Raw genomic sequence first — 25,636 nt, forward strand, 5'->3', positions numbered from 1 at the left:
AGGGGAAAAAAGAATTTGAGCCTGACCTTAAAAATAAATGTATCCAGTGGCTAAGTATAAATAGACCCCTCCCTCCAAATATTTCGGGGGAGATTTTGACGGTGAGAAGAATAGAGTGGATTGGTAGGGGCCCTAAAACTGTGGCAGGGGATGTCATAACAATACATTTTAGGGATCCTTCTGCTGTGGACCATATTTGTAAATCTCCCATCTGGCAGAAGTCCCAGATATTGCCGCTCCATCTGTCTTATTTTAATCCCACTTCCAATCAGAGTTTCACTCACTATGGTAGGAATCATCTCTTGCCATGTAGTGGGCCCCGACAGTGGAAATCATCTGTGGCGCACCCCCTAATCCCTATTTCGTCCCTGCAGTCGTACACTCACTGGAACAGGTTTAGTGTCTTGGAAGAAGTTGACTGACTGGCCCAGACTGAAACCCCCATTATAGAACTGAGTATCAGTGAATGTACGGAGGGACTTGGTCTTGGGGAGAATATTCCGACCCTACCCATTGGTGATGACAATGGTCAGGTGTACAAGATAGCGGAAGGCATTCGAGATTATACTCCCCCCAAAAGAACAGAGGTTTGAGCATGGTTCCGATAACAGGGTAGAAGGGTGTATAAAGATTCTTTGCTGGAATATAGCAGGTCTTAAGAATAAACCATCTGAACCAGAGTGGTTCGCATTCATGGCAAAGCATGACATCTACTTAATGCAAGAGACCTGGGCCTTGGAAGAGAGTGAATGCCCCGGCTTTGCGACCTTTGACATCCTTGCAGTTTCCAGGGGTAAGGGTCGCCCTTCGGGTGGGCTATCCGTCTGGGTGGGCACGCATTTAGGAACACGGGCTACTCAGCTAGAAACAAACTCCCCAGACATTCAATGTGTCTTATTAACCATACCTGACAGGCCACGACTGGCCATTATTAATATCTACTCAAGACCCACAATGAATGGAACGGAATCAAGTACTATTATTGTTCTTGACCTTTTCATTCAGTCACTTGATCCCTCGATAATAATAATAGTGGGAGGCGATTTTAACTGCCAGTTCGAACCCCTGAGCTCTTCTGAACTGGACAATCAAGATGAGGTAGATTCACTCTGGTGTATTCCGGCTCCAGCTATTACCCCAGTGAAGGCTTGGACCAAGCTGGTACTACAAATCAAATCCTTCACACTTGCAAAGTCCCTATGGGCGTGCAATGGAAGGTTTGATAATGTTAATTCTGGTTTACCAACATTTAATAGGTCTAATAGCACTTCCATCATAGATTACATTTTATTTGAAGCTAAGCACTGGGATAAGCTTAAAGACTTCCAGGTTGTACTAAGACAAGACAGTGACCATAATGCTTTGGTCCTGACGCTTAAGCCTGGTACATTTGGCCTATCCAACTCAGAGCCAAGCATAGCATTGCCTGCACTACCCTACATCATAACCAATAACAGAAGAAGGGTTAAGTGGTCAATGTGCCTGGAACCATCGACTCACCTTGCTGAAATTTATCAGACTGCCATCCCACTTATAAGTGAAATGGGGGGTCTTCTTTCTCTTAAATCGGCTCCAGATATACACAGAAGACTGATCACGAGCCTTGGGGAGGTATTCTATCCTTTTTCTGGGCCTAGGCAATCCAGGCCCAGAACACATCCCTGGTATGACCAAGCCTGTAAATGCGCAAAGAGAAAAATGCTTGTAGCAATTAAACTTAAAGATACAGCGACTATTAGGGCATCCAGATTACTGTATAAGAAGGAATAGTCCAGGGCCAAGAGAGAATGGGAGGAATCTAGGTGGAATAATTTGAGAAATGCACTCCTCTCTAAGGATTCTAGGATGTTTTGGGCTATTGCCACTTCAACACCTAATGGCGAACGTGAGCTAGGGGTTTCAAATATTGCTCCTTTAGTCTGGGAGGCGCATTTTAAACAACTTTATGCTAGTCCCGTGCTAGGGGCTTTTGTGTGCCTTGATCGGGATATTAGACCATCCCCTGGGATCTTTTCCCTCTCAGATTCCCCCCCCCCCCACACATAGTCAGCCTGGAACTTTGGCCTTTTGGACAGGGACTAGTTTATTGGACCCCCAGGACAGGATTGAGGGTGACTACCCAGACTTAATTACTTATAAGGAGGTAGAATCTGTGTTAGAGGGTTTGCCACCGAATAAAGCACCCGGACTTGACAAACTCCCGGGGGACCTTTTTCGCTCCCAACCTAAAATCTGGGCACCTTACTTGACTGTCCTGTTAAATGCGGTTCTGCAAGGCTCTGCATTGCCAGACACATGGCTCGGGGCTGAGATCGTACCGATTTTTAAGAAGGGTTGTCCATTAGCCCCATCCAACTATAGACCTATCAGTCTGCTGGATACCACCCAAAAACTGCTGGGCCGAATTCTATTGAATAGACTGTTAGATTGGATGGAGGTGAATAAAGTTCTCTCTCCACTACAAGCCGGCTTTAGAGCAGGCATATCTACCCTGGACCAGATCTTCCGGCTCCAGGTCCTATACTGGAAAACTGCAAGAGTGGAGGGTGGCAGCCTCTACCTTGTTTTTGTGGACCTAAGGGCCGCATTTGATCTGGTCCCTAGGGAGAAACTTTGGATGGTATTGAAGGAACTTGCTCCCCCTTCTTATTTACTTGATGTATTGATTCGTCTTCACACAGGGAATTTCGCCCCGGTGAGGTGTGGGAAGAATGGGGAACTATCAGCCCGCTTCCCCGTAACCCGGGGGGTACGTCAGGGTTGTGTATTGGCCCCTACACTATTTAGCCTTTACGTTAACGGATTGATTGATGAATTAAATAGCATCCAAGATATTGACGCTCCACGACTGGCTTCTGGCCGGGTGCCCGCTCTGATGTTCGCAGACGACACATTGCTGTTGTCCCGGACATCATCGGGCATCCAGCGGGCACCGGATGGGTTCGCGGCCTTTTGTGCCTCGCGGGGACTGGAGATCAACCTGGGGAAAACCAAGTTTATGATGTTCAATCCCCCGAGGCACACACGCCCGAATCCCGTACTGGGAGGCGCCCCCCTGGAAAGAGTTAAGACCTTCATTTACCTGGGGGTCACGCTTACCGAGAACTTTGCCTGGGATGCCCAAGTAGTAAAATCTTCTCTGAGGCTATCTCAGGTATCGGGGGGTATTGGTAGTTTCTATAGAAATTCTACTTTTAAACCCGTCTCCCCCGTACTAGAGATCTACAAAACCCAGGTCAGGTCTGCTGCACTGTATGCTGCAGAATTGTGGGGTCATACAAATACATCTAACCTTCTGAAGGTAGAACAAGCTTTTATGCGAGGCCTGGTTGGCCTCCCCCAGAGCACGCCTCTGATACCTTTGCGTTTGGACATGGATTTGGTTCCCGTTAATGACTTGGCTGCCGCACGACCACTACTTTATTGGAGAAGGCTATGGTCTGTCCCCGAGCTTGAATCTTATAGAACTGAATTTACTGCAATCTGGGGGACGCTAAAGTCAAAAAAAAATCCCTTGGCTACTCCATATAAAGTCTTTTCTTTACCAAATTGGCTTACCACAACTCTGGGATACTCCGGACATTAGCTGTATGAGGACCCAGAGGTCTGAGATATTGGCAGCTGTGAGATTTCATAATTGTAATACATTAAGCTGCTCAACTTCTCTGGGCAGGCTGACCTCTGAGTTCCTAATGGTGAAAACTGAATCTAAGTTGGAAGTATTCATGGATTTGGTGCAGCCCCCACTGGCGAGAAAACTTTATATTCAGCTGAGATATGGCTGTCTCCCAATTGGGGCCTTCCTATCAAGCTGGGGAAAATCGTTGGAGGGCAATTGTCCAATTTGTAAATCATGTAAAGAAGATGTTGTGCATATTTGGCTTTTCTGTCCTGCATACAGTACGATCCGAAAATGCTGGCTCTTTCCTTTGTGCAAAAGATTGGGCTTCAGGCATTGTGCACAAGCCTGCAGAGTTCTAACCAAAGATACAGACCCACTTATTGTTTATGCAGTTTCCCGCTTTTTATTTGGTATGTGGCGGAGAAGGTTAAGTTTTATTAACACAAAGTAATGGCCCATGAGCTTCCCTTTTTCATTAACTGATCATGATAACCAATTGTTTAATAATTTTTTAACAATATTTGTCTATTTATGATCTTATGCTTGTACTTGTGTATATTTTATTGTACTTTTATGGTCTTGTTACCGAAATAAAGTTATCCATGAATGAACATGTGACCAGGGCCTGTAAATTAAATGCTGCTAGTGGGCCTGCAGCACTGATTGTGCCATCCATTTAAGTAGCCCTTTCTTTAAACATGTCTCAGACCTGCCATTTCAGCCTCTTTGTGTGTAGTTTTAAACTGCTATTTCGACCTGGTAAAATAATCCTTTTGTCATGTCCAAACCTTCCTTTTTAGTACATATCTTTGTCACCCCTAAGATAGGCACTACACAGCCCAGCGGGCCAAGTGCGGTTATTTAAAAAGTTGAACATGTATCTTTAGGTTTTACATGTCCTGGTAATGAAAAACTCCTAAATTGATTTTTCACTACTGCAAGGCCTACCTCTCCCATAGGAAAACATTGGAGTTAACTTATTATATGTAATAAGCTTTAACTTCCAATTGGGTGCAGGTAGACAGGTGAGTTTTATGTCTAAAGATTGAATTTAAAAGCCCTCTTTAATGGTAGTCGGATTTATAATCACGATTCTGAAAATGCCTCTTTTACAAAGTTGATATTTTCTTGTCATAACAATTTGGTGCCTGCATCCTTATTCTGGGCCATACGACTAGGTATAGCTGCCAGTTGATCTTTGTGTAGTGCGCTCAGACAGTGAGACAAAGAGAAGATAGGTGTTGTCAGGGTAGGCCACTCTGAGTTATCGAGGGGGAGGAGCTGTCACCTACCACACTTGCGCATCACGAAGGCTCTGCCTGAGCACGCTCACAAAGGGCTTGCCATGTGTTTATTGTGACACTAGACAAGCTGGGGCCAGGACAGGGAGGAAGCGGATGCCTCAGAGGGGTGAAAACCTCTAAAAGCTTCCTCCACTTAAAAATGGGCACTAGGTATAAATATTGTACCGCAGACCCCAACTCTTCAGTACCATTCTAGACCTGTGGAAGACTGCCAGGAAGGAGGAATGCTGTGCTACTAAAAGGACTTCCAGTCTGCTTGATTGCTGCCCTGAAGGGCTTTTGCCTGCTGTGCTGTGCTGAAATGATGCCCTCTTGCCTGGGTGAGAAGTATAGGACCTGCATCCCTGAACTCAGGACCCCAGAGTGAGTTCAAGGGCCAGTTGGCTGGCCTTCTGATCAGACGCCTCCGGGGCATAACAGGCTTCCAATCACCTTACAACTAGCATCTGGACTCTGCAAAGCCTCACAGCACAGCTGCCAGCCACATCGGAACCGAAGCAAAGCCCCACCAAACAATGCCGCACAGCTCTCTGGAATGGACATAAAGTCCCTCAAAGCTTTGACGCACAGCTTCATTGCAACTGACGCCAGACAACGCGATGCCTCTCAAAGCAATGCTGTGCAGACTGCGCACCTGGATTTAAGATACTGTGTTCAGCGGACCGAAGTGGGTCCCTGTAACTAGATACCCACAGTTGGCGCTTTGTGCTTTTTGGTGTTGTTTCAGCCGAAATCTTTAAAATTGCATATATCCGGTTCTACTGATTGGATTTATGTTGTTTCGGTCTTGATTCATTCATTAAAAGTTATCCTATTTTTTTTAGGTCGAGCCTAGAACTAGTTTTCTATTTCTTTACCTTTGGTATAATCGCGGCTCCGGCGCTTTACTTTTAGTGTTAAAAATAAAGCGCCGGTGCCGCGATTATAGCGAAAGTAAAGCAATAGATGCTTGTTTCTATTTCTTTACCTTTACGGGTAAAGTAGGTGCAGCAGCTTTTTCTTACTTGCTGTCGGGCTTAATGTTTATCAATTTCAAGTAAATATTGCATTTCTGTACCTTTTCAACTTTTTCTGGCCTGCCCTGTATTTGCTTGAGAATTAGTGTGACGCTGCAGGTGTGTTTTTGGCATTCCATCAACAGACCATAGGGCTCTGCTGACTAGGTGATGTACCTTGGTGTACACCACCTGTATTGGGGAGTAGCTATTGCCTCTTGACAGGCTGTCAGGTAACTGTTGTTGATGACCGCTGTGGTTCTAATGGGAGAGAAGTCTACAAGACCACCACATGGAAATTAAGAATCCCCCAATAACTTGTTTCCCCTTGCCCTTGTATGGTGTTGCCGTCATGATGACGGCCCTCTAAATCAAGGTGCTTCTGATAATGCATGTTTAGATGAGACAATTGTGGTTCACATACCTCCTGCACATGTATGTTTAACCTGAAGAAACGTACTGCACACCCCGGGCATCTATTCGGGGATCTTAGGAAATTATCCATTGTCATTTGAGTGTTGTGACTTAAGCAGTGTGGCTCCTGAAGTCCTAGAATGTGTATAAATGGGGTTCCCTTTGGTTCAAAGTGAGTTTTGAAGCTATATAAAGCACATTTTATTTGGGTAAGGACAGAAAATAGTGGGCCAGTTCCCACTATTGGTCCCAAAAGGTTTCCCAAAAAATGTCAAGCGCTTCTCCTGAGTTTTTGTTGGCTGCGATATAGATTTCAAGTGGTAGGGCTCGTACCACTTTCTAACTTCAACAAAAGTCAGATGCACCGTTTAGGTACATGAAAGGCCCCTGTAACCTGCTGTTTACCGTTGATTGGGCATTAGGCACCTAGATTTTTCTGTGCTCGACCAATACTTTTACTCCCCGACGAAAAGTCTGTACGCTTGATGATGGAAATCAGGTTTTTTACATACCCATTAACAACCACTTTAAAGACTGCATCATGGGCTATATATAGCACCTTTTTAATTCCTGATCATCCATGGGTACTACAGTGGCTATATCAAAGTAAATTTGGCTAGCAGCATCCCAGTCGACATCCTATCATGTATAATCTATTTTTTAATTGATGCTTCTAAAGAGGAAGAGAGACTCCATCTGCTGGAGCCCAAGAGAGGCCAGAGCTTTTACATCGATTGCACCAAAGACCATCGAGTGGATGAAAAGCTTTTACGGGATTCTCTGTGGCAAAGAAAAGCAAGGCAGTGCAGAAAAATACTTTATCCAGGTGGATAGTCCTTTGCATCAAGATCTGCTGCACACTGGCTAAGAAGCAACCTCCAGAAGGACAGAGGGCCATTCCGCCATGGCTGCCACCACACGTTGGCATGCCGAGTTCATGTTCTTGATATCTAACAGGCCGTGGCATCAGTGCACTTGTTCATGAAGCACTACCGCCTTGAGAGTCTGGTCCAACATGAACAGCATTTCAGCTGTTTGGTCCTGGGGTTTTTAATCTAAGCCATTCCACAAACCGGTCACAGTGGGAGGTACTGCTTTAATCTCTATTCCAAAGGTGAAGAATCTGCTGCTAGAAGTCTTTATCAGAAGAAAAATTACTTACCTTCGTTAACTCTCTTTCTGGTAGAGACACTGTTTAGCCAACAATTCCTCCTTGCCCTTCTGCCTTCCTATTGTGGAATAATCTTTTTCCAACAAAAAATATCCCAAAATATAGATTTGCACACGGATAACTCAGATTGTTGGGCTTCACTTCTAAGTACATGGATACAGTTGAAAAAAAGCGCGCAGGAGTGATGCTTATATGCGGCTCCATCGTCACTTCAGGAAGCGGGACATAGTAATTGCGGATCTGCATGGCACCAAATACCGACTCTGTGGATTAATGCGTTTTAAATCTTCTGGATCCAGTCTGACACTTGGGGATATTCTAAAGGTGAGAAACTGTGGTTACTTAGTTTCCAGCAGAGAGAGCGGTGCCTGATGGCATGTAACTTGTTCTTTGGCTACAGACCTGTAGACTTAACAATTTCAGAGTCGACCTGAAGTGTTTCCCTGTGTATAACATTGGCTATAGGGATGAGTGTTTACTGAAATCTAGCTTCTAGTGCAGAGAATTTATGAAGATGTTTTAGCCTATAACTTGGGTCCAGGCATGGAGTTATTTTCTCTGCATATTGTAATTTTAAGTATATTTTATTGGTATCATTAAGATTAATTAAATTTCCTTGGGTGTTAATAGAAGCTCTTTTCATTGTTATGAAGTAAAGCTATGGCTAAACACTGATGTTAATTAGTGTTATCTTTTGAAACTCTGAATCGAGAAGCAGAGGGTGCGACAACTCTGACTTACGCAGACGTATGTGTTAAAGGTAGTTCAGTTTGTTTGTGAATATGATCGGCGATGATCGAGGCTACAGCTGTGGCAAGTGGTTGAAATTTGCAAAGCTGTCACTTGGAGAGTTGCTCTACAAACGTTGCTTTTTATTGATTGAAATTCGATGTAGGTGCAGATTCATTAAGGTAAACAATGGGATTAGTTGAAGATGCCCTATGGTGCTTGTCACAACAGTCCCGTAGTGGACCTGATGATGGCATGGCAAATTCATGGTTTCAGTCAGTCATGGGGCTAAACCATGCCCCTTCCCTTGTAGTCGCCTGTACTTTGGTTTTATTTTTTCACTTGGCTATTCAGGGTTCCTGCCACTAGGTGGCGCAATGCGCGCATGTACATTTTTACGAGCCAGCCATGCTGCAGAACCAGTGCTGGTCTGATCTGGGTTCTTCTCGGTCATTAAAATTAGTCGGAGTTCTCCCGCCAGGACATATTTGCCTCGCTTTGGTTTCCTAAACACCCCAAGCAACAACATAGGACGAGTGCTGCCTGGGCCCTTTTATTCAGCTTCGCGATGCTGTGCCCCAAGTAAAACAACCGTGTAAGAGGCGCTTTCGCTTTTCGAGGATCTGTGGCACTGAGCCTGTTACCATTGCACCATATATACTGGTGTTCCTAATATATACTGGTGTTCCTAAATACTTATGTCCATTAACAGCTGAGCTCTGCATGTGTCTCTTTTATATAAGCATAAAATACCCTCCCTACATTTGTGGCATCACTCTGTCCTGTCTTTATAACGATCTGCTGGAATATGTCATCAGTATCAATGTCATTTATTTGTTTAAATGCCCAGGGTACAAACCCCAAAAGTCCCATCCCGTCAGCTCAATAACTGTTTCTTTTTATGATGCAATTTAACTGGTAAAACTTCAGCGACGGACAAGCCTTCTTTCAGTACACTTAATTTCAGAACCTTGTGCGCATACAGTGGCGGCACCTCCGTAAGGCGTAGGAGCGTCGCCTCACTGCTTTATGCAGTGTAGAAAAAGGAAAAATAAAAAAACTCGAGGTTATAATTTTCTTTTTTCCCATTGCGGCATCTTTGTGGGGCAGGGCTGCTCACAGAGCAGGAGGAGTGGTTTGCACTCCCTATGTGCGCATGACAGTGTGGCCGGCCCTAGAGGGCCAGCCACACAGTCATGCGCACATAGCATGTTCTCCATTTAGGCTGCATTACAGCCTGCGCGGAGAACATGCCCACCCCTCCAGCCGTGTTACGGGTAATATGTGAGGTGATAAGCATTACATGAAAGACCTGTAATTTAGTTAATTGACTAAATTATAACTCGCTTATTTCATTGTTACGTTAGTTCTGGTCTCATTTTAACACTCAACTATAAAGTGACTTTAACCTTTTTAGTTCTCGCCTGACCCAGCGCTTGGCGCTGGTCTGGCGAGACTTATTGAGAGGGCTCCAAAAAATGCTACCAGGCCAGCCTAGAGCTACAGTGCATGTGCGCGGGCGCGCGCCGTGCTTTACCGCGATTACTTTAACTTTCGCGGCCGCTTTGATGTTTGATCGCGATCACTTTAGCGGCTGCACGGCCGCTTGGCATAGCCAATAGGTCTCGCTTTTGGGACCTTATAAGTATTTAGTTATGCAACTGTTGCATGGCTAAACACTTATAAGGTCTCAAAGGCGAGACCTATTGGCTATGCCAATGCTTGTTTAAATTTGTGTGGGATTTTTCTTTTGTTGTGTTTTCACTTAATAACGGTTTGAAGTGCTGCATGAATACTTTACACATTTCCTCTAAGTTAAGCCCGACTGCTCTGTGCCAAGCTACCAGAGGGTTGAGCACAGGTTAATTTGGGGTTTGTGTGTGCCTCACCCTGACACGGATTATAGCTGCTGCTTGAGTATGGTTTCACCCCCTCAGCCAGGAACCCAATTTAAAAAAAAGACTTTGTCTGCAAAATCTTTTTCTCTGCTGTTTCAGGTAAAATATTAAAGGCTGTGACATTTTCATCTGTGTCGAAGTATGATTCTTCCCTTAATATTTAGATAATATATAATGGCTCTGGTAAGGTTGGAAAAAAAATAAGAAAATAATTTTAAAAAAAATTACCAGCAGAAGAAATATTGTTTTTAATGAGGGAACAGCAGAATACATTTTTCAGCCTGCAAAGTCACATATATTATAAGGGGCCATCCTAGGCTAGCATTGTCATTGAATAAATTAAACAGAATCTGCCAAGTATGTCAGATAGTAAACAAAAAAAAAAGCCTCAAGAGCTTTTTGATTACAGTAATTTGTCTTGGGTACAGCCACCTTGAATATTTCAATGAACCCACTGCTTAAATTGAAGGATTACTAATGAATGTATTTCTTCATAAAGCGGGAATTGTACCGAATTGGCACTTTATTTGCATGATTTGAATCATGGATTGCTCTACAATTCTGGTATCATATTTATACAGGAGACTGGTTATATGAGGATTTTGATCATGAAAACTATATTGTTTATACAATTGGGGCTACAGGCTGTGTCACAGGACATGCTAACGGTGGTTTAGCAATCTTATTCAGAGCTGTTATTAATTAGCATCCAGTTAGATTGGAGTTCTCCATTTATTAATGTATTGATATTGTACATTTTGCTCAATATGGATTGACCTGATCCAATTTCCATATTGTTGTTTATGATAAATTTGCTTCCTGGTGCTAAAAGTCCCATCAATTTGAGGAGGTTTAATTTTGGATTATCACAATTTATATCCTTCTGCTCTAATTTGGTTAGTAGGCATCTTTAATGCCTGAATCTCGACTAAAGCTTATGAAGCACTTAGACCACTTGAATTACATGAATGCTGGACCCCACAAGTACTCAATATAAGAAGCGATCTTAGAGTCCAGAGGTTACTAGGATAGTTTTCGGAACTGAACCTAAAGTTGATGAGTGGTCTTAAAATCAGTAGAAATGCCCAGTCAATTCACCTGAAATAGTAGAGGAACAGCTTTATAATTGAACATATGTTTATTTCATATCTGGGTATTCTTTCTGTGAAAACATTACAAGTTGTATAGTATGGTTATAGTGACCATAATTTACAATTAGCAGCGCCACTGAAATTATGTGTAAGAGGAGCACCCAATTATACTGCAGTGTTGACTAAATAATGCAGCATAATGCAGCACATTTTTTATACCAGTGCTTTATAATTTTGAGATTTTTACTCATGATAATACTGTCTAAGCAAAGATTTCACGTCCATTATTACCAGTTTAACACCCAAATATGGAAAAAAGCAGTCAAAAAATGAACAGTTAATCTTTGCAAAGGGCCTTCACTCTGCGTGAACCCACTTCGCCATGTTTTTAGTAAGTTTTCATCTGTTTGAGCTAGAAACAATTTTTTAGGTTAAAATCTGCAGAATATGTAGCCGATGATTGATTATGTGGCAAATGCGCTAAATTTATAATTATGCAAGAAAAGCAACAGCCACGGAATCGCATAATTCCAATGGCCCTAACTATTGGGGAATATACTGTTGACAGGTTCTCTCTATCATAATTGAAAGGCTCTTTATGACAATTATTATAGTTTTGAGCATATTTCTATAAGGAGTGACTAGGTACAAAACTTTAAATTCACTGAATGGTTGGGGAATTTGATCCATTTCTTCTCATTATTGACTGGTCAGAGATTTTTTTTTTACTTAGACAGTAAACCGGACAACTAGGAAAACTAACAATAGTAAGTTAATAAGGTATTTTTTAGGGGGATTTTAGTCCCCAAAGTTGTTTTTCTTATTGAAGAACGCTGAAGTAACATCTATTTTTAGAGTCTTAGAGTCATGTAGCATGCTCACTTGTAAAACAATATATACAAAATTAATACACTCAACACAAGAATGGGAAATATGTTTTTTATTTCCATTGATTGTTGGGCTGTGGATATATTTCAGCTGGAGACACAAATTAGTAGGCTAATACAGAAGTGTAAACCCTCCACAGTACAAGACTCGATGGGATTGCAGTGATGATTTGTAAAAATAACCCAGAATTATGGGCTAGGATATTTTGCTATTGTTTTAGAATAATATTTGATTAAGACAAATGTCCCAGCTACTTGCAAGAGAGCCCCATACTGCCAATTTACAAGAAGGGGTCCTGTTTACAACCTGAAATGTTTCGCCCAGTAGTCTCATAGTACACTATTGCTGAATGGTGTATCAAAGATTTAGCAGAAATATTTCATAAAATAAATGTCCATGACTTGATTTCTCCCCATCAGGGAGGTTTCAGATCTAAATTTTGTACCACAGAAAATGATTTACTGTTCATGACCGTTGCGGAGAGATATGTTAATACAATGAAGCAGAAGTTCTGTATAGTGTTTATCAATTTTTCCAGTGCCTTTGATTGTGGCCAGAGATTCAGACTAGGGATTAAATAAAAGAATTGGAAATACAAATTCCTTTACTTCTGTTGCAAGCTCTTCTTGCATTGTTTACAGAATACTCAATGAGGGTTATGGTTGTGTCGCAAAATGAATTCACCAAAACAATTAGATTTCCAAATGGATTAAAATGGGTGCTCTCTAGCCACCCTGCTACTCTTAATATCAATCTGATGTACAATTTACACATCTAATGTTTGATTCTTCCCTCCCGGGTATTGGTGGTTTTTCTGTCCCAGTGATGAAATATGCTGATGACCTCACTTTTTTCATCTTGCACCTATCTGATGGCAGATAATGGACCTATGGTTAACATCAATAAGGATAAAACCATGATTTTGGCAAGCAGGGGTACTGCTCCATTAGAGGTTGATAGCTGAATAAAATAACACTTGAAAATATTAAAGAGTGTTCCTATTTAGGTCTTATGGTTACTGCTAATATGTCTTGTAACTGACATATAAATATATAAATTAAGACATCATTCTCCATCGTAAAGGGTCTTAACAAATCTTTTTATTCCTTTGGGACCAAAATGTATGTGAGCCATTAAGAATTGGAATCTTTAAATATTTCAGCCTTAGAAAGGCTGACAAGACATTCATTCAGGTGACTGAGCTGGACATAATAAGTCTTAAGTTTAGAGCTTGTGTCCACATTATTTGATATTGGTATTTTTTGACCTGTGCTCTACTGGGGACATTTTTAGGATAACAAGACTGTTGCCTGTAAGTTTAACTGCACAGCATGGAAAGATGCAGTTTTATTTCTCAGCTAATTCAGAACCAGATGTATGATGTTTCTTTGCCAATTTGAAAAAGTGCAGTCTTCCAATCCATCAAACATTATTGATAGAACGGACCTGTTAACTATGAGCAATGTGACATGCTTATGTTGTGTACAGCACCTCATGCATGTTATATTTATTTTTCCAGTACTTCGACAACAAAGTTAGCATGATACTTCTTAGATTTGTTAAATGCAACATAGTTACTCCATCACCAAATACATTATTATTGTGTGAATCTAACTTTGTATCTTATCTTAAATCTTAAATCAGTATTGTTCTGAGGAACTTTATTTATAAATAATTTTTAGTCCTCTAAGGAACATGAAATAATACCCATATAAAGGTATTTGAATTGTGACATGATTTTAAGGATTAAAATGTTCAACCAAGATAAAGTAAGATGGGATTTGATGTGATATAGAGGCATTTGCGCAAACAAAAAACCAAGAGCCATAGGCAATGTGTGATACATTTGTAATTTGAAGTACATTGAAACTCATTTGCATGTGATTTCAACACCACAACAGCATTTGTACTGAAGCCATAGTTGTCACTTAAGACTGTGAATTAATCTGCATATTTGGTGTATCTTCAAAAATTCCAGGTGAAATTTCAGCATACAAAAATATTTTAATCCTACATTTGTAAATCGAGTTGGATTTTTGTTTGGCAGGTTCTATCTATTTGGTATTTATAGAAGAGTTTACCTCAAGGCCTGTATACTTCTCATTTTGTGGTAGCTTTTATATAAACATTTTGATGTGCTCTTCTTTCACATGTGTTGTTTTCCTGGTGTTTAGATATAAAGCCGTGAAATAATGCCTTAGAGGGTTTAACACAAAGTTATTGATGATAGAATGTCTCAGCTTGGGCAGATATCTGCAGGTAAGCCTCTAAACCTAACTCAATTGAGAGTCCATGACTAACTGCAGCTCAGTTGAGGTATTCATTTTGCACATTTAATGATTCACTTTATAGATTTATGCTGTACTATTTTATTTAAAAAAACATAAAGAGCAAGGCTGTTTATTTTTCTATATTGTCAGGAAGGCCATTTGCTGTTGAACTTGTGAATCCTCACAAGGTGCAACTCACAGCCTCAGAAGTAAAGGAAATACAGCAGGTAATAATGTTGATTTTTCTGTCATATCAAAATTGGTGCATTGGGCAAATGCCTGTCATTTGAATTTTCTCTTGTTTGATATTACAGAAAATAAACAGCTCGTCAGACAAAATTAAGGTTCGGGATTTACAGATTGTCACAAGGTAAGTGCTTCAATTCCTTTTTTGATGTGCATAATGAAAACATGCCACACTGAAGCAATGGTTGTGTTCAGTGGTCGAAGTGGGCGGGATCGGAGAAAAACCATTCCCCTACTTTCTGTAAAAAGGTAACCCTCCCAGGACAGTTAATTTTCTAGAACTGAAATGCTTCAGTTGAGGTGTAAGGCAGGGAGTCTCCTGTGCTGTGAAACCGAAGGCGGGCAGAGAGCTAAACAAGCCTTTTTGCTAGGGTGCCTTCTGCCAAAAGGAATTAAAATGTGCACAACGGGTCAATCTGCAAATGTAAAGGGAGCTGGGAAGCCGTATTGGCTTTGATTAATGGAATCACTTGACACTACCTGATGACACCAATGTATTCTTTTAAAGTTGTATTTGAAAGGAGTTACCAGCTGGGCTGTTAAGTGTGTGCTTTTTAAAGGGGTGTAACACGGGCCCGTGCGCCGCAGGGGCCTGTGTTAGCCCCTAACTATTCTCCACTGCTCCAACCGGTATTCAATTCTGTGGCTTTCTGGTTACAGACACAGACCTCTGCAGTGCATTAACTAATAAAGGTTTAATGAAGTACGATGGTGCATTTCCCACTGATTAACTTAACTTGCATTAATTTTACAATTAAGCTGTGTGTTATTTTATATGTACGTACCTCAAGGTGAAAGACCAAAAAAAGTTGCTGAATATTTTGTTTTTCTAGCCATGCCTATGACCCCGCCTACTTTCCTCGCCCCTATTGTGTACAGCATCACAGTTCCCTTACTTGTTTTAATGCACTTCGAGCACTGGTTGTGGTATAGTAAGCACAGTCTTCTTTTGATTTCTTTGGTACAGGGATGCAGTGGCCCACATGAAAGTGGGGGAAGAAGAAAAGACAAAATGTTATAGTGCCTTAGTGTGGACTGAAAAATCAATCCAGAAGGAAGATATTGTATTCCTAGATGATTTAAAGGTATCCCATTTCCATTCATATGATGATTAGTCAAAAGATCTTTTCACAAACTTGTCAAATTTATTGCATATTGTTTATTTTATTTTTATACATTGCTTTATTCACTTCTGATTTTCTCCTTTCTGGGATTTGATGATGCACAGGAGGTATTTAGGTATATGATGCAATCCCCATATATTGGTCAAACATACTTAGACCTCATGTAATGGATTATTATGCATGACTGTAAACATTCTCTTCTCTGCAGTTCCCAATTAATATGCTGCTGAGTGCCTTAATCTCATTTCTTCAGGATCTCATTGCTAAAACCTTTTAGTGAAGGATTCGTGTGGGGCCTCTTTCACCGTCTCTCAATGCACAATTGTCCCACTGTGAAAGGAGCAAAGCAGACCACCAAGTGAATTGGAGTAGCACTTGGTAGGGTCCTTTGTCTGTTTTCACTAGCATTAGAGTTATTTTTATTCTGTCTTCATAAAGTCTATATCTGTTAGGAGATTTGCTTCTTTTTTTTTTTTAAACATCATGCTTTCAAATGTAATGTACCCTCCTTTTGAACCACACATTGATTCGTAGTGGAGGTTAGCTTTTGTAATTGCTGTAACCTCAACTTGGAGCATCTGATAGATTCCTTACCTTAGAATTATCCCCAGGCATCAGATTGGATCTGGACATTTTTCGTGAGCAGTACCCCTGCGCACCAGTAGGTAGCGCTGTTCGGCTCCACGTGGCAGCAGCTTCCGTGCGGTAAGTGAATTGTGTGGTTCCTATATACCCCAGCACGCTGCCGTCCGTTCTTTTCTTTCCGCGCCAGTCAGCGCATATCCAGAGAAGAGCTACCCCCAGTCACTTTTTGACTGACATTTTTTTTACCCTTTTGTCGTAGATGTTTTAGACATTGTCTCCTGGTGTTGCAGGGATGTCCACGAGGAAGGCTGGTTTTAAGCCCTGTGGTGCCTGTCACCGGTAAATGTCGGTGACGGACCTACACCTCGTCTGCCTCTGGTGCCTTGAGTGCGACCACGATACCAATACCAGCATCGATTGTCGCGCCATGCACCCCAATGCCTTAATGGAGCAGTACCTCAAGCTCCTTGCCATTCGATAGGCCGCAATAGTCTCGATCCCGATTGAGAGGAAGGTCGATAGTTTGGTCGTGTAGCCAATCCAAGCACTCTCCATCACACTCAGTCATCTGGGCGTTCGGGTAAGTCTCTCAACTGCAAAAAGAACAAGTTGAAGAGGTCTTATACTTCAAGTGTCCGTTGGAGTCATCTGAAGAGATGAGAAAGCGTTGGCATTCGAGGCCTGGCTCCAAGGCTGAGCCTATGCCTGGGCTGTGCCTGGGCTGTCTCCGCGCCTCTCTGAGTTTCCAGGAGTTGGAGCAATCCCTGCCCAACTCTGTACATTTTAAGAGTCCATGTGTTAGAAATGGGGGTCTCTAGTTGGCAGTGGCTTACACCCTGTCCAAATAGAGATGTTTCCTTCTAGTCAGGTTAAGGGGATTACACAGCTAAGATAACCCTTGCTCAACCTCTAGCTAGCTTGGCACGTGCAGTCAGGTCTATCTCAGATGCAGTGTGTAAAGCATTTCTAAAAAATTCACACAGTAACACAGTGAAAACACTACAAGCAGACACCACACCAGTTTAGAAAAATAACCAATCTTTATCTGATTAAAACAAGACCAAAACGACAAAAATCCAACATACACAAGCAAAGATATCACTTTTAGAAGGTTCAAACAGTTCAATTCATAGAAAGCTATGGATGCATTACTTTTTAGTGCAAAGTACCTGGTCTGCGTCAAAATCATAGACGAAAACATGCGCAGTGGAGATAAAGCGCCAAAAACAATGCGATGCGTCGATTCTGCACTCTTAGGGGAGGTGATACATCGATTCCTCACTACTAAAGGAGGTGATGGTTCGATTCCTTTCTGCAGTGCGGAGGAGGTGATGTGTCGATTCCTTGCTGTCAGGGGAGGTGATGCGTTGGTTCCCTTCCGCGAGGGGAGGCAGTGCGTTGAGTTTCAGTCACGCGAACTCGGTTCCTAACTACTGGGCAACGTCGATAAAGACTTGGCGCACAGGTAAGATGCGTGGAAAATCATGGTGCTCTGGAGTCTGTGCCGTGGCCAAAAAGGCGCTGCGTCAATTCTCCCAGCAGCTGATGCGTTGAATCTTCAGCTGCTCAGCAGGGCCTGCGTCGGAGTAGGTGCCTTGAACGTCGGGGACTCGGTGCTCAGGACTCGGCTATGGCGATCTTGGAGCTGCACGACAGGCGCTGCGTCGATTTTTCTACAGTGGCAATGCGTTGGTTTTTCAACCACATGGCAAGCTTTCAGGTGGAAAACAGGCGCTAAAGACTGGTGCGTGAATTTTCTTTTTTTCTTGCAGCAGAAGCCACCTCCAAGGGCCCAGAACTGGAATTAGCACTACTTGGCAGGACAGAACTCCCAGCAGAGGAGTTCAGGGGTTGCAGATGAATTCTTTGATGCCCTGAGACTTCTGAACAGGAGGCAAGCACACACAAGCCCTTAGAGAACCTTGGCAAGCAGGATGATGAAAACAAAGTCCAGTCCTTTCACTCTTCAAGACTGGAACAGCAAGCAGTAGGCCAGCACAACACAGCAACAAGCAGAGTGGCAGTTCCCTTCCTACAGTTTATCCAGCTCTTCTTGACAGAATCTCCTCTTAGTCCAGAAGTGTTCTGAAGTTATGGTGTCACAGCTCCAGTACTTATACCAGTTTCTGCCTTTGAAGTAGGCAAACTTCAATGGGAAGTCTTTGTGGTGCACTAGACCCTGCCTTTCCCTGACCTGGCTCCAGCACACTACAGGGGGATGGAGACAGCTTTTGTGAGGACTCTCACAGCCTTATTCGGGTGTCAGTGACAACTCCTTCCACCACTCTAGCTCAGGAAGACCCATCAGCCTGGTGATGGGCCATCTGGATATGCATGGCACACCTCAGCTCCCTCTGTGTGACTGTCTAGAGTGAATGCACAAACAGCCCAACTGTCAGTCTAAACCAGATTCCACTGGCAGATAGAAGCACAGAATGTTAAAGCAAGAAAATATCTACTTCTAAAAGTGGCATTTTCAAACATCCTCTTTAAAAATCAACTTCACTGAAAGATGTGTTTTTAAATTGTGAGTTCAGGGACCCCAAACTCCAAATCTCCATCTCTTCCCAATTGGAAGTTACACTTGTAAAAGGTTACAAGGCTGCTCTAATGATAACCTATGGGAGCGATAATCCTTGCAATAGTGAAAAACAGAATTGCCAGTATTTCACTATCAGGACAAGTAAAACACACCAGTACATACATGTCCTACCTTTCACATACACTGCACCCTGTCCATGGGGCTGCCTTTGGCCTATCGTAGGGGTGGCTCACATGTAATAAAAGGGAAGATTTGGGCCTGGCAAGTGGGTGCACCTGTCAGGTCGACATGGCAGTTGAATACTGCACTTACAGACACTGCAGTGGCAGGCCTGAGACATGTTTGGAGGGCTACTAATGTGGTTGCAACAATCAGTGCTGATGGCCCACTTGTAGCATTTAAATTACAGGCCCTGGGCACACACAGTACAGTTTACTAGGGCACTTGCACTTTAGCACTGATCAGCAGAGTTCAAAAAACAGAAAAAACAGGTCAGAACAATTAAGAGGAAGAAGGCAAAAAGTTTGGGCATAACCCTGCAAAAAGGCCCAGGCCCTACACCACGCACCTCATATTTGAACAGCTGGACCCCAATGGAGCGCCTTCGACCTCTGCAGGCTTGAGAGGGGCCCCTACTGGTCTTCCCCCAGCGGGTTCTCTCCCTGCACCAGTCGGGCTCCTTGGATCCATGGAGGGATCCATACCATCCCCACTGCCGACGTTCCCAGCACCGTTCCCATACTTATCGCCGACACGAAGCTGGATGGGCGTCGTGTGACTCCGGCGCCAATTGGAGACATTCTATCCAGGCCAGAGCCTGTGCCTCATTCTTTTGGGCTAGGGCTTGGGGATGACTGGAAGGGGCCACTGGATCCTGATGAATACCAACCCCTAGATGTCACTGAGGATACCTGGTGTGAGGATTTGGCAGATGGCAGTGGACTGGACACCTCCCCAGATATTAGCTTGGTTTCTCCTCCTACCATGGCAAAGGAGGAGGGAGCTTCATTTGCTATGGTGGTGAGTAGGGCGGCCGAGGTCCTGGACCTTCAGTTGCCCTCTGTGGCTGTCAAGATGAACGTCTTGACAGAGATGCTTCAGCCGGGATTCACCCCTTCTTAACCACTTCTTCTGTTTAGAGAAGCCCTCACGGACATCCTACTCGGACCTGGTCCAAGCCCTGATCAGGGGCTCCTGTGAATAGGACAATCGCCCGCCGCCTGGTTCCTCACCCAGCACTCCATCCCAAAGAGCTTGGTGGTCCAAACCTCCACTTCCATAGTAAATCCTGTTGCATTGCCTATCACTCCACCAGATAGGAAATCCAAGAAGCTAGCAAACTTGGAAAAGAAAATGTTTTCTTCTAGCAGCCAGGCACTGTGGTCGGTGAACACTGCATTCTTTTTGTGCTGATAATCCCATTGGCTCTGGGACTTGGTTGTGCAGGTGCTGCCAATGGCCTCGGAGGAGACCCGAGCCATACTCTCCCTAGCTATTGCTGATGAGAGGGACGCAGCTAAGTTCGCCATATGCTGTGGGCTGGATACCTGCGACTCACTAGGCAGAGCAGTTTTTTCATTGGTGGCACTTAGGAGCCACACCTGGTTGAGAACCATTGGCATTTTGGGGAAAGTCCAGGCCTCGCTCATGGACATGTCCTTTGATGGCTCCTGTCTCTTCGTAGACAAGGTGGACTCCGCGCTCGAGCACTTCAAGGACAGCACAGCCACTGCCAGGTCCTTGGGCCTTTTCATGTACCCTTGCCAACCCCTGTTCGCCTTTAGCTGCTTTCGTAGCCACGGAAGGGGCTGCATCTCTACCCACTCAGCCACCACGCCATGCAAGCTTCTCAGGCCCTTTGTGTCCGAGGATGCCGTACCCACAGACCTCGTGGGTCAAGTAACCAGAGGTTGGGCAGGCCCAGCCGCCCCCCCCCCCCCACACCCCCTCCCTGGGCAGCCGCAGTTTCCAAGCCTCTTTCGTTTGCCCTCCGACCATTGCCTGCACCACTAGAGGTCGATAACATCTGACCACTGGGTTCTACAGATTGTCAGAAGGGGCTACTTCATCCCCTTTGTGACTACACCTCCACCTATGCCACCCAATTGCGACAGGCTGATGGAGGAGCACATCTCTTTACTTCGCCAGGAAGTGCTGGCTCTCTTGACCAAGAGAGCCATTAACAGGGTGCCGAAGTCAGTAGTAGGTCATGGTTGTTATTCCTGCTACTTTCTGGTGACCAAAAAGGACGGAGGCCTTCGTCTATCCTAGCCCTGTGCCCTCTCAATTTCTTCCTGAAAAAGGACAAATTGAAAATGCTAGCTAAAGTCATGTCTGCCTTGGACCCGAGAGACTGGATGGTAGCGTTCGACTTGCAGGACTTATACTTCCACATTCCCGTCATGCCTGCCAACAGATGTTACCAGTGGTACACAGTAGGCCATGAGCACTTCTAGTTTACCGTGCTCTCCTTTGGCCTAATCAGCGCTCCTCAGGTGTTCACCAAGGTGATGGTGGTGGTTGCAGCACATCAGCAGAGATCAGGAATACCGGTATTCCATTATCTCGATGACTAGCTGTTGAAGGCAGGCACACCCCAGGACATTGTCTCCTACCTGCAGGATACGCAGATCTCCTGCACTCGCTGGGGTTCACTGTCAACATGCATAAGTTACACCTGATCCCTTCTCAGACACTCCCTTTCATCTGAGGTGTTCTGGACACAGTGCTGTTTTGTGCTCATCCTCCTAAACAGCAAGTCTGTGATATTCAGGCCATAATACCGATATTTCAGCCTCTATCCTGGGTTTCGGTGAGACTGACTCCGAGGCTGCTGGGACTCATGGCCTCCTGCATCCTGCTAGTGGCACATGCCTGTTGGCATATGTGGGCTCTGCAGTGTAACCTGAAGTTCCAGTGTGTGTGGCATCAGGGAAATCTCTCCCTCAAGATCTGAATTGGTGGCTAACGAACTGCGATTGGGCCAGCGGCAGACCCCTCTCCCTTCCCCAAGCAGATCTGATGGTAGTGACAGATGCGTCATTCCTGGGATGGGGTGGCCATTTCGGAGAGGTGGAGATCAGACGAGACTGCTCTCCGACAGAATCCAGACTCCACATCTACCTGTTAGGTCTCAATTCAATCCGATTGGGATTGAAAGCCTTTCTACCCTCCATCAAGTGAAGGCTAGTGCAGGTGTTCTCGGATAACACTACCGCCATGTAGTACTGCAACAACCAGGGCCGGGTGGGGTAATTGACCCTCTGTCAGGAGGCCGTGCGCCTCTGGACATAGCTTTAACGTCAGGTTATTTCCCTGGTGGTTGTCAGTCAAAGTGCCTTTTAAGTTAGTAAAACCCCTTTATTCCCATTTACAGCCAAAAGGCCAAATAGCCTGAGTGGTGGCTAAGAGCTCGCCAAAGTGGAGATTTAATTGTGTTAACTGGAATATCCAAGGCCTTTGATATGGCTTACCAGAAATGGGCCAACAACTAGCTTTAGTTTAATTTTTTTCAGCTTAGTGTTGTAATCAATTTATTTATTTTTACTGTCGAAAAGATCATGAATTTTCAAATAAATTGTTGCACTATATACACAAGTTATATTGTTTCAATTAAGCACAAATTAATAAGCTAAAATAAGGAGGCGTGTAAAAATATACATAAATCACATAAATACATAAATCAGTGGACTAATGTGTCCACTAGTGGGCCCTGTGTTTGACCTCATGGTCCCAGGTTAAAATCCCGGCAGGTCCACTCAGCCTTTCATCCATCTGAGGTCGATAAAATGAGAACCATTGAGTGGGTGAAAATAAACATCTGTTATTCAGCGCCAAGATGCCTACCGGTGAACTTGTGCTTTACAAATACACATTATGTTAGGTTATATTACTCACAGGTTGGTACTTCCTGATTTGATAAGTGGGCCCCAGTTCTTATTAAATTTCTTCTGTCCTGGTGGCCCTTTAACATGTTGCATTGCTTCCTCAAGTTCATGGATTCAATACAGCTGATTCCATAATTTTTTCGTGCTAGGTGCTATGGATTGAGCCTCTCATGGCAGTGTGCAGTGTAACAATAAGTATTATACTCACAGAAAACGTGCTTTTGTGGGTGTGTCTAATCTATGCCAAGCATGATACCTTGAGTAGTCAGCACAATATTATATTATACAAATCCAGAGATTGCATCAGTGGCTTTGGACCAAAATTCTCTTAATTATGGGCAGTCAACAAATTTGAATTGATCCTACACTTCAACTTAAGTAGCTTTACTGGCGAATAATATAACATATTTACGATCTTAAAGTGTTGTAATAATAGATTGGACGCTTTGTTCGAAAACAATCCAATTGCATTAAAAAATTACCTTTTTACTCCTATTGGTTTCTATTTTTGCAGACTATTTAGAAGACAAAATAACTAAACTGTCATCTTAGGTGTTAATGAAAACCTTATACAACTTAAAGAATCAAATATTACCATGCATCTGGTCAAGAAGTTGAATAATTTATATTTTAATAATCTGTAAAATTAACCTATCTTGTTTAGAAACAAATAAGGACTTGCAGAACTGCTGTAATCAAATGCCTAGGAGGCTCAACAGTAAAACTGCCTTGTAAGGCAATAACGTTTCTGACTATCGCAGCAAAGGAATTGGAAAAGAGGGACTGCCAGTTAGAACTAACTGGGGATACAAGGTGATAAATTGCAATTAAGAATTTGAAGTCCGTTTATTACAGCCCCATACACTTCACCCTGGCGAAATAATAGGAAATTAACAAAGGTAGTAGTCTCCAGCCTAGATAAAGTATAAATGTTATTTTGTTCTATTGCAGACTATTAGTTTACAGCACCAAGCACTTTATCCTGGAATCACTCGATTCAATCTACAGTACTAGTCTTCTTTTAGATCACCAACCCACTTCTATCCTTTTTAACTTGTTTTATTGTAAATTTTAATGAGACTCATGTTAATTAATGCATTGATATAATCGTTCTAGTAAATTTTATGAGATTCATGTTAATTAATGCATTGATATAATCGTCCTTGTACTTTGTGTATATTGGTGGATGTGCCACCCTTTTATGATTTACACTAAATCAAATAAAAGTAATTTATCTCTATCTTGTTTAGAAAAGAAATTCCTGATTTGTAAATGCTTGAAGAAACCAGCCTGTGATAAACTGTACTCTTGCTGTATATCTGTGTGGAATATTCCATTTGTGAAGATCTGTCCAACAGAGATCAAACCCAATTATGCTCGTTTTTTACCTATAGAATCTTGAAAAATACTTGTGAGATCTGAATTAGCTCAAATGGGAGTATAAACATTGATTAAAGGAATATTACACTGTTTGGCCCATTTTTCTTAAATGCTTTGTACCGCCTTAATAATCTTAAAGCAAACACTCTTAAAAAAAGTATTTCAATTATGCCAAAATGCATTCAGGCCAGGATTTAATTGGAACATTGTAGAAAAATTATCTTGAGGAGATCCAGTGATTAAATAGCACATTCTTTGCACCATTCTGTCCCAGTAGTGAAATCAAACCCTCACTTTGTTAAAAGAAATTTCAAAAAGCATAACGCTCTCTTTGTTTATTTAAAATAGCATCAAACTTCACTGCTTATCGTGATGCTAAGATAGGTTGCCTCTTAGACTACCACTGAAACTGTAACATTTTGCTTGTAGTTTAATAAGGGTTTATTTTATAACCAGAAACCTGGCCAAATGGAACTGCTTTGTTCTGTGTTACGATAGTATTAGAATGGTTGGCAGAATAAACTACAGTATCCACTAAGGGTACTGCCCTCGTTGAGGAAGCATCAGTATTTTGTCCAGGCGGTAAGGAGATGAACAAATTACTAAGCCCATCATTGTCACTCATGCAATCTTCAGATCCTCTGGGCAGACGTCTAGGAACCATGGGCGAGATAAACCAAGACTGGATTTGCAAAAATTGGACAGCGCCTTTTTACAAACCATTCTGATTTTGCTGATCAACCTATGTACTAATAGGCTGGTTCACAAAGTAGGGAATCGCAGGAGGTTGCAAAACTACCTGCGTAATTAATATATATATATATATTTTACTTTATTTACCATTTTCATATTGATACACAACAAGCATTACTTGGTTACTGACTGCAGCAATACAAAAATTCTATTCTGAGAAGGGATGATGTAAAACACAACGCACTGTGATACTGGGGCAAAATATACATTATATACTGCATTATCAACATTTAATCAACCTGGCAGCAATCCCATCCATTCAGACTTACCGCCCGTTTCTCCCGGCTAAGGATATATAAGACGATGTCAAGCACAGTAATGAAGGATTAACCCACCCCGGTGGGAGCTATCCCTGCAGGCTGCTGTGAAGCAGGGGCAGATCCAATGTCCAGTAAGTAGCACTTCAGAGGGCTCCAAATGTCCTCGGGTCTAGATGCCAAGGGTTGAGTTGTTGCAAACAGCTCGCTATTCGTGTTACCCTATTTCTCAGCCTATACTTCTCTCAATATATCTTCTAGCCCAAATTTCTGACTCATCTCAAACTTCTTTCTACTATTCTGTCCAATGCACTACCCTTTCTCTCACCCTACACATCTATCATTATATCCTCTACACCCACTCTCTCATTTATCCCAAACCCCATACCACTACTATGTTGCCCAAAATAACCCTTTCTTGACTCTCTCCTACTCTACCCCTCCTTGCATCATCTGACACCTCTTTTACTATACAGATCC

At 42.9% G+C, this 25,636-nt stretch overlaps 1 protein-coding gene across 1 annotated transcript in view; it reads left to right on the forward strand.

Annotated features, from left to right (window-relative positions):
* PUS10 (pseudouridine synthase 10) overlaps window positions 1–25,636 on the forward strand; it is a 339,122-nt gene that overhangs the window by 237,401 nt on the left and 76,085 nt on the right. Inside the window, exons 13-15 of the mRNA XM_085612358.1 lie at window positions 14,533–14,609; window positions 14,697–14,752; window positions 15,596–15,713. Of these exons, the coding sequence (XP_085468484.1) occupies window positions 14,533–14,609; window positions 14,697–14,752; window positions 15,596–15,713 (251 nt within the window). The remainder of the gene's footprint in view (window positions 1–14,532; window positions 14,610–14,696; window positions 14,753–15,595; window positions 15,714–25,636) is intronic.

The sequence above is a fragment of the Triturus cristatus genome, chromosome 6 (assembly GCF_964204655.1).
Source record: "Triturus cristatus chromosome 6, aTriCri1.1, whole genome shotgun sequence".
Taxonomy (NCBI): Eukaryota; Metazoa; Chordata; class Amphibia; order Caudata; family Salamandridae; genus Triturus; species Triturus cristatus.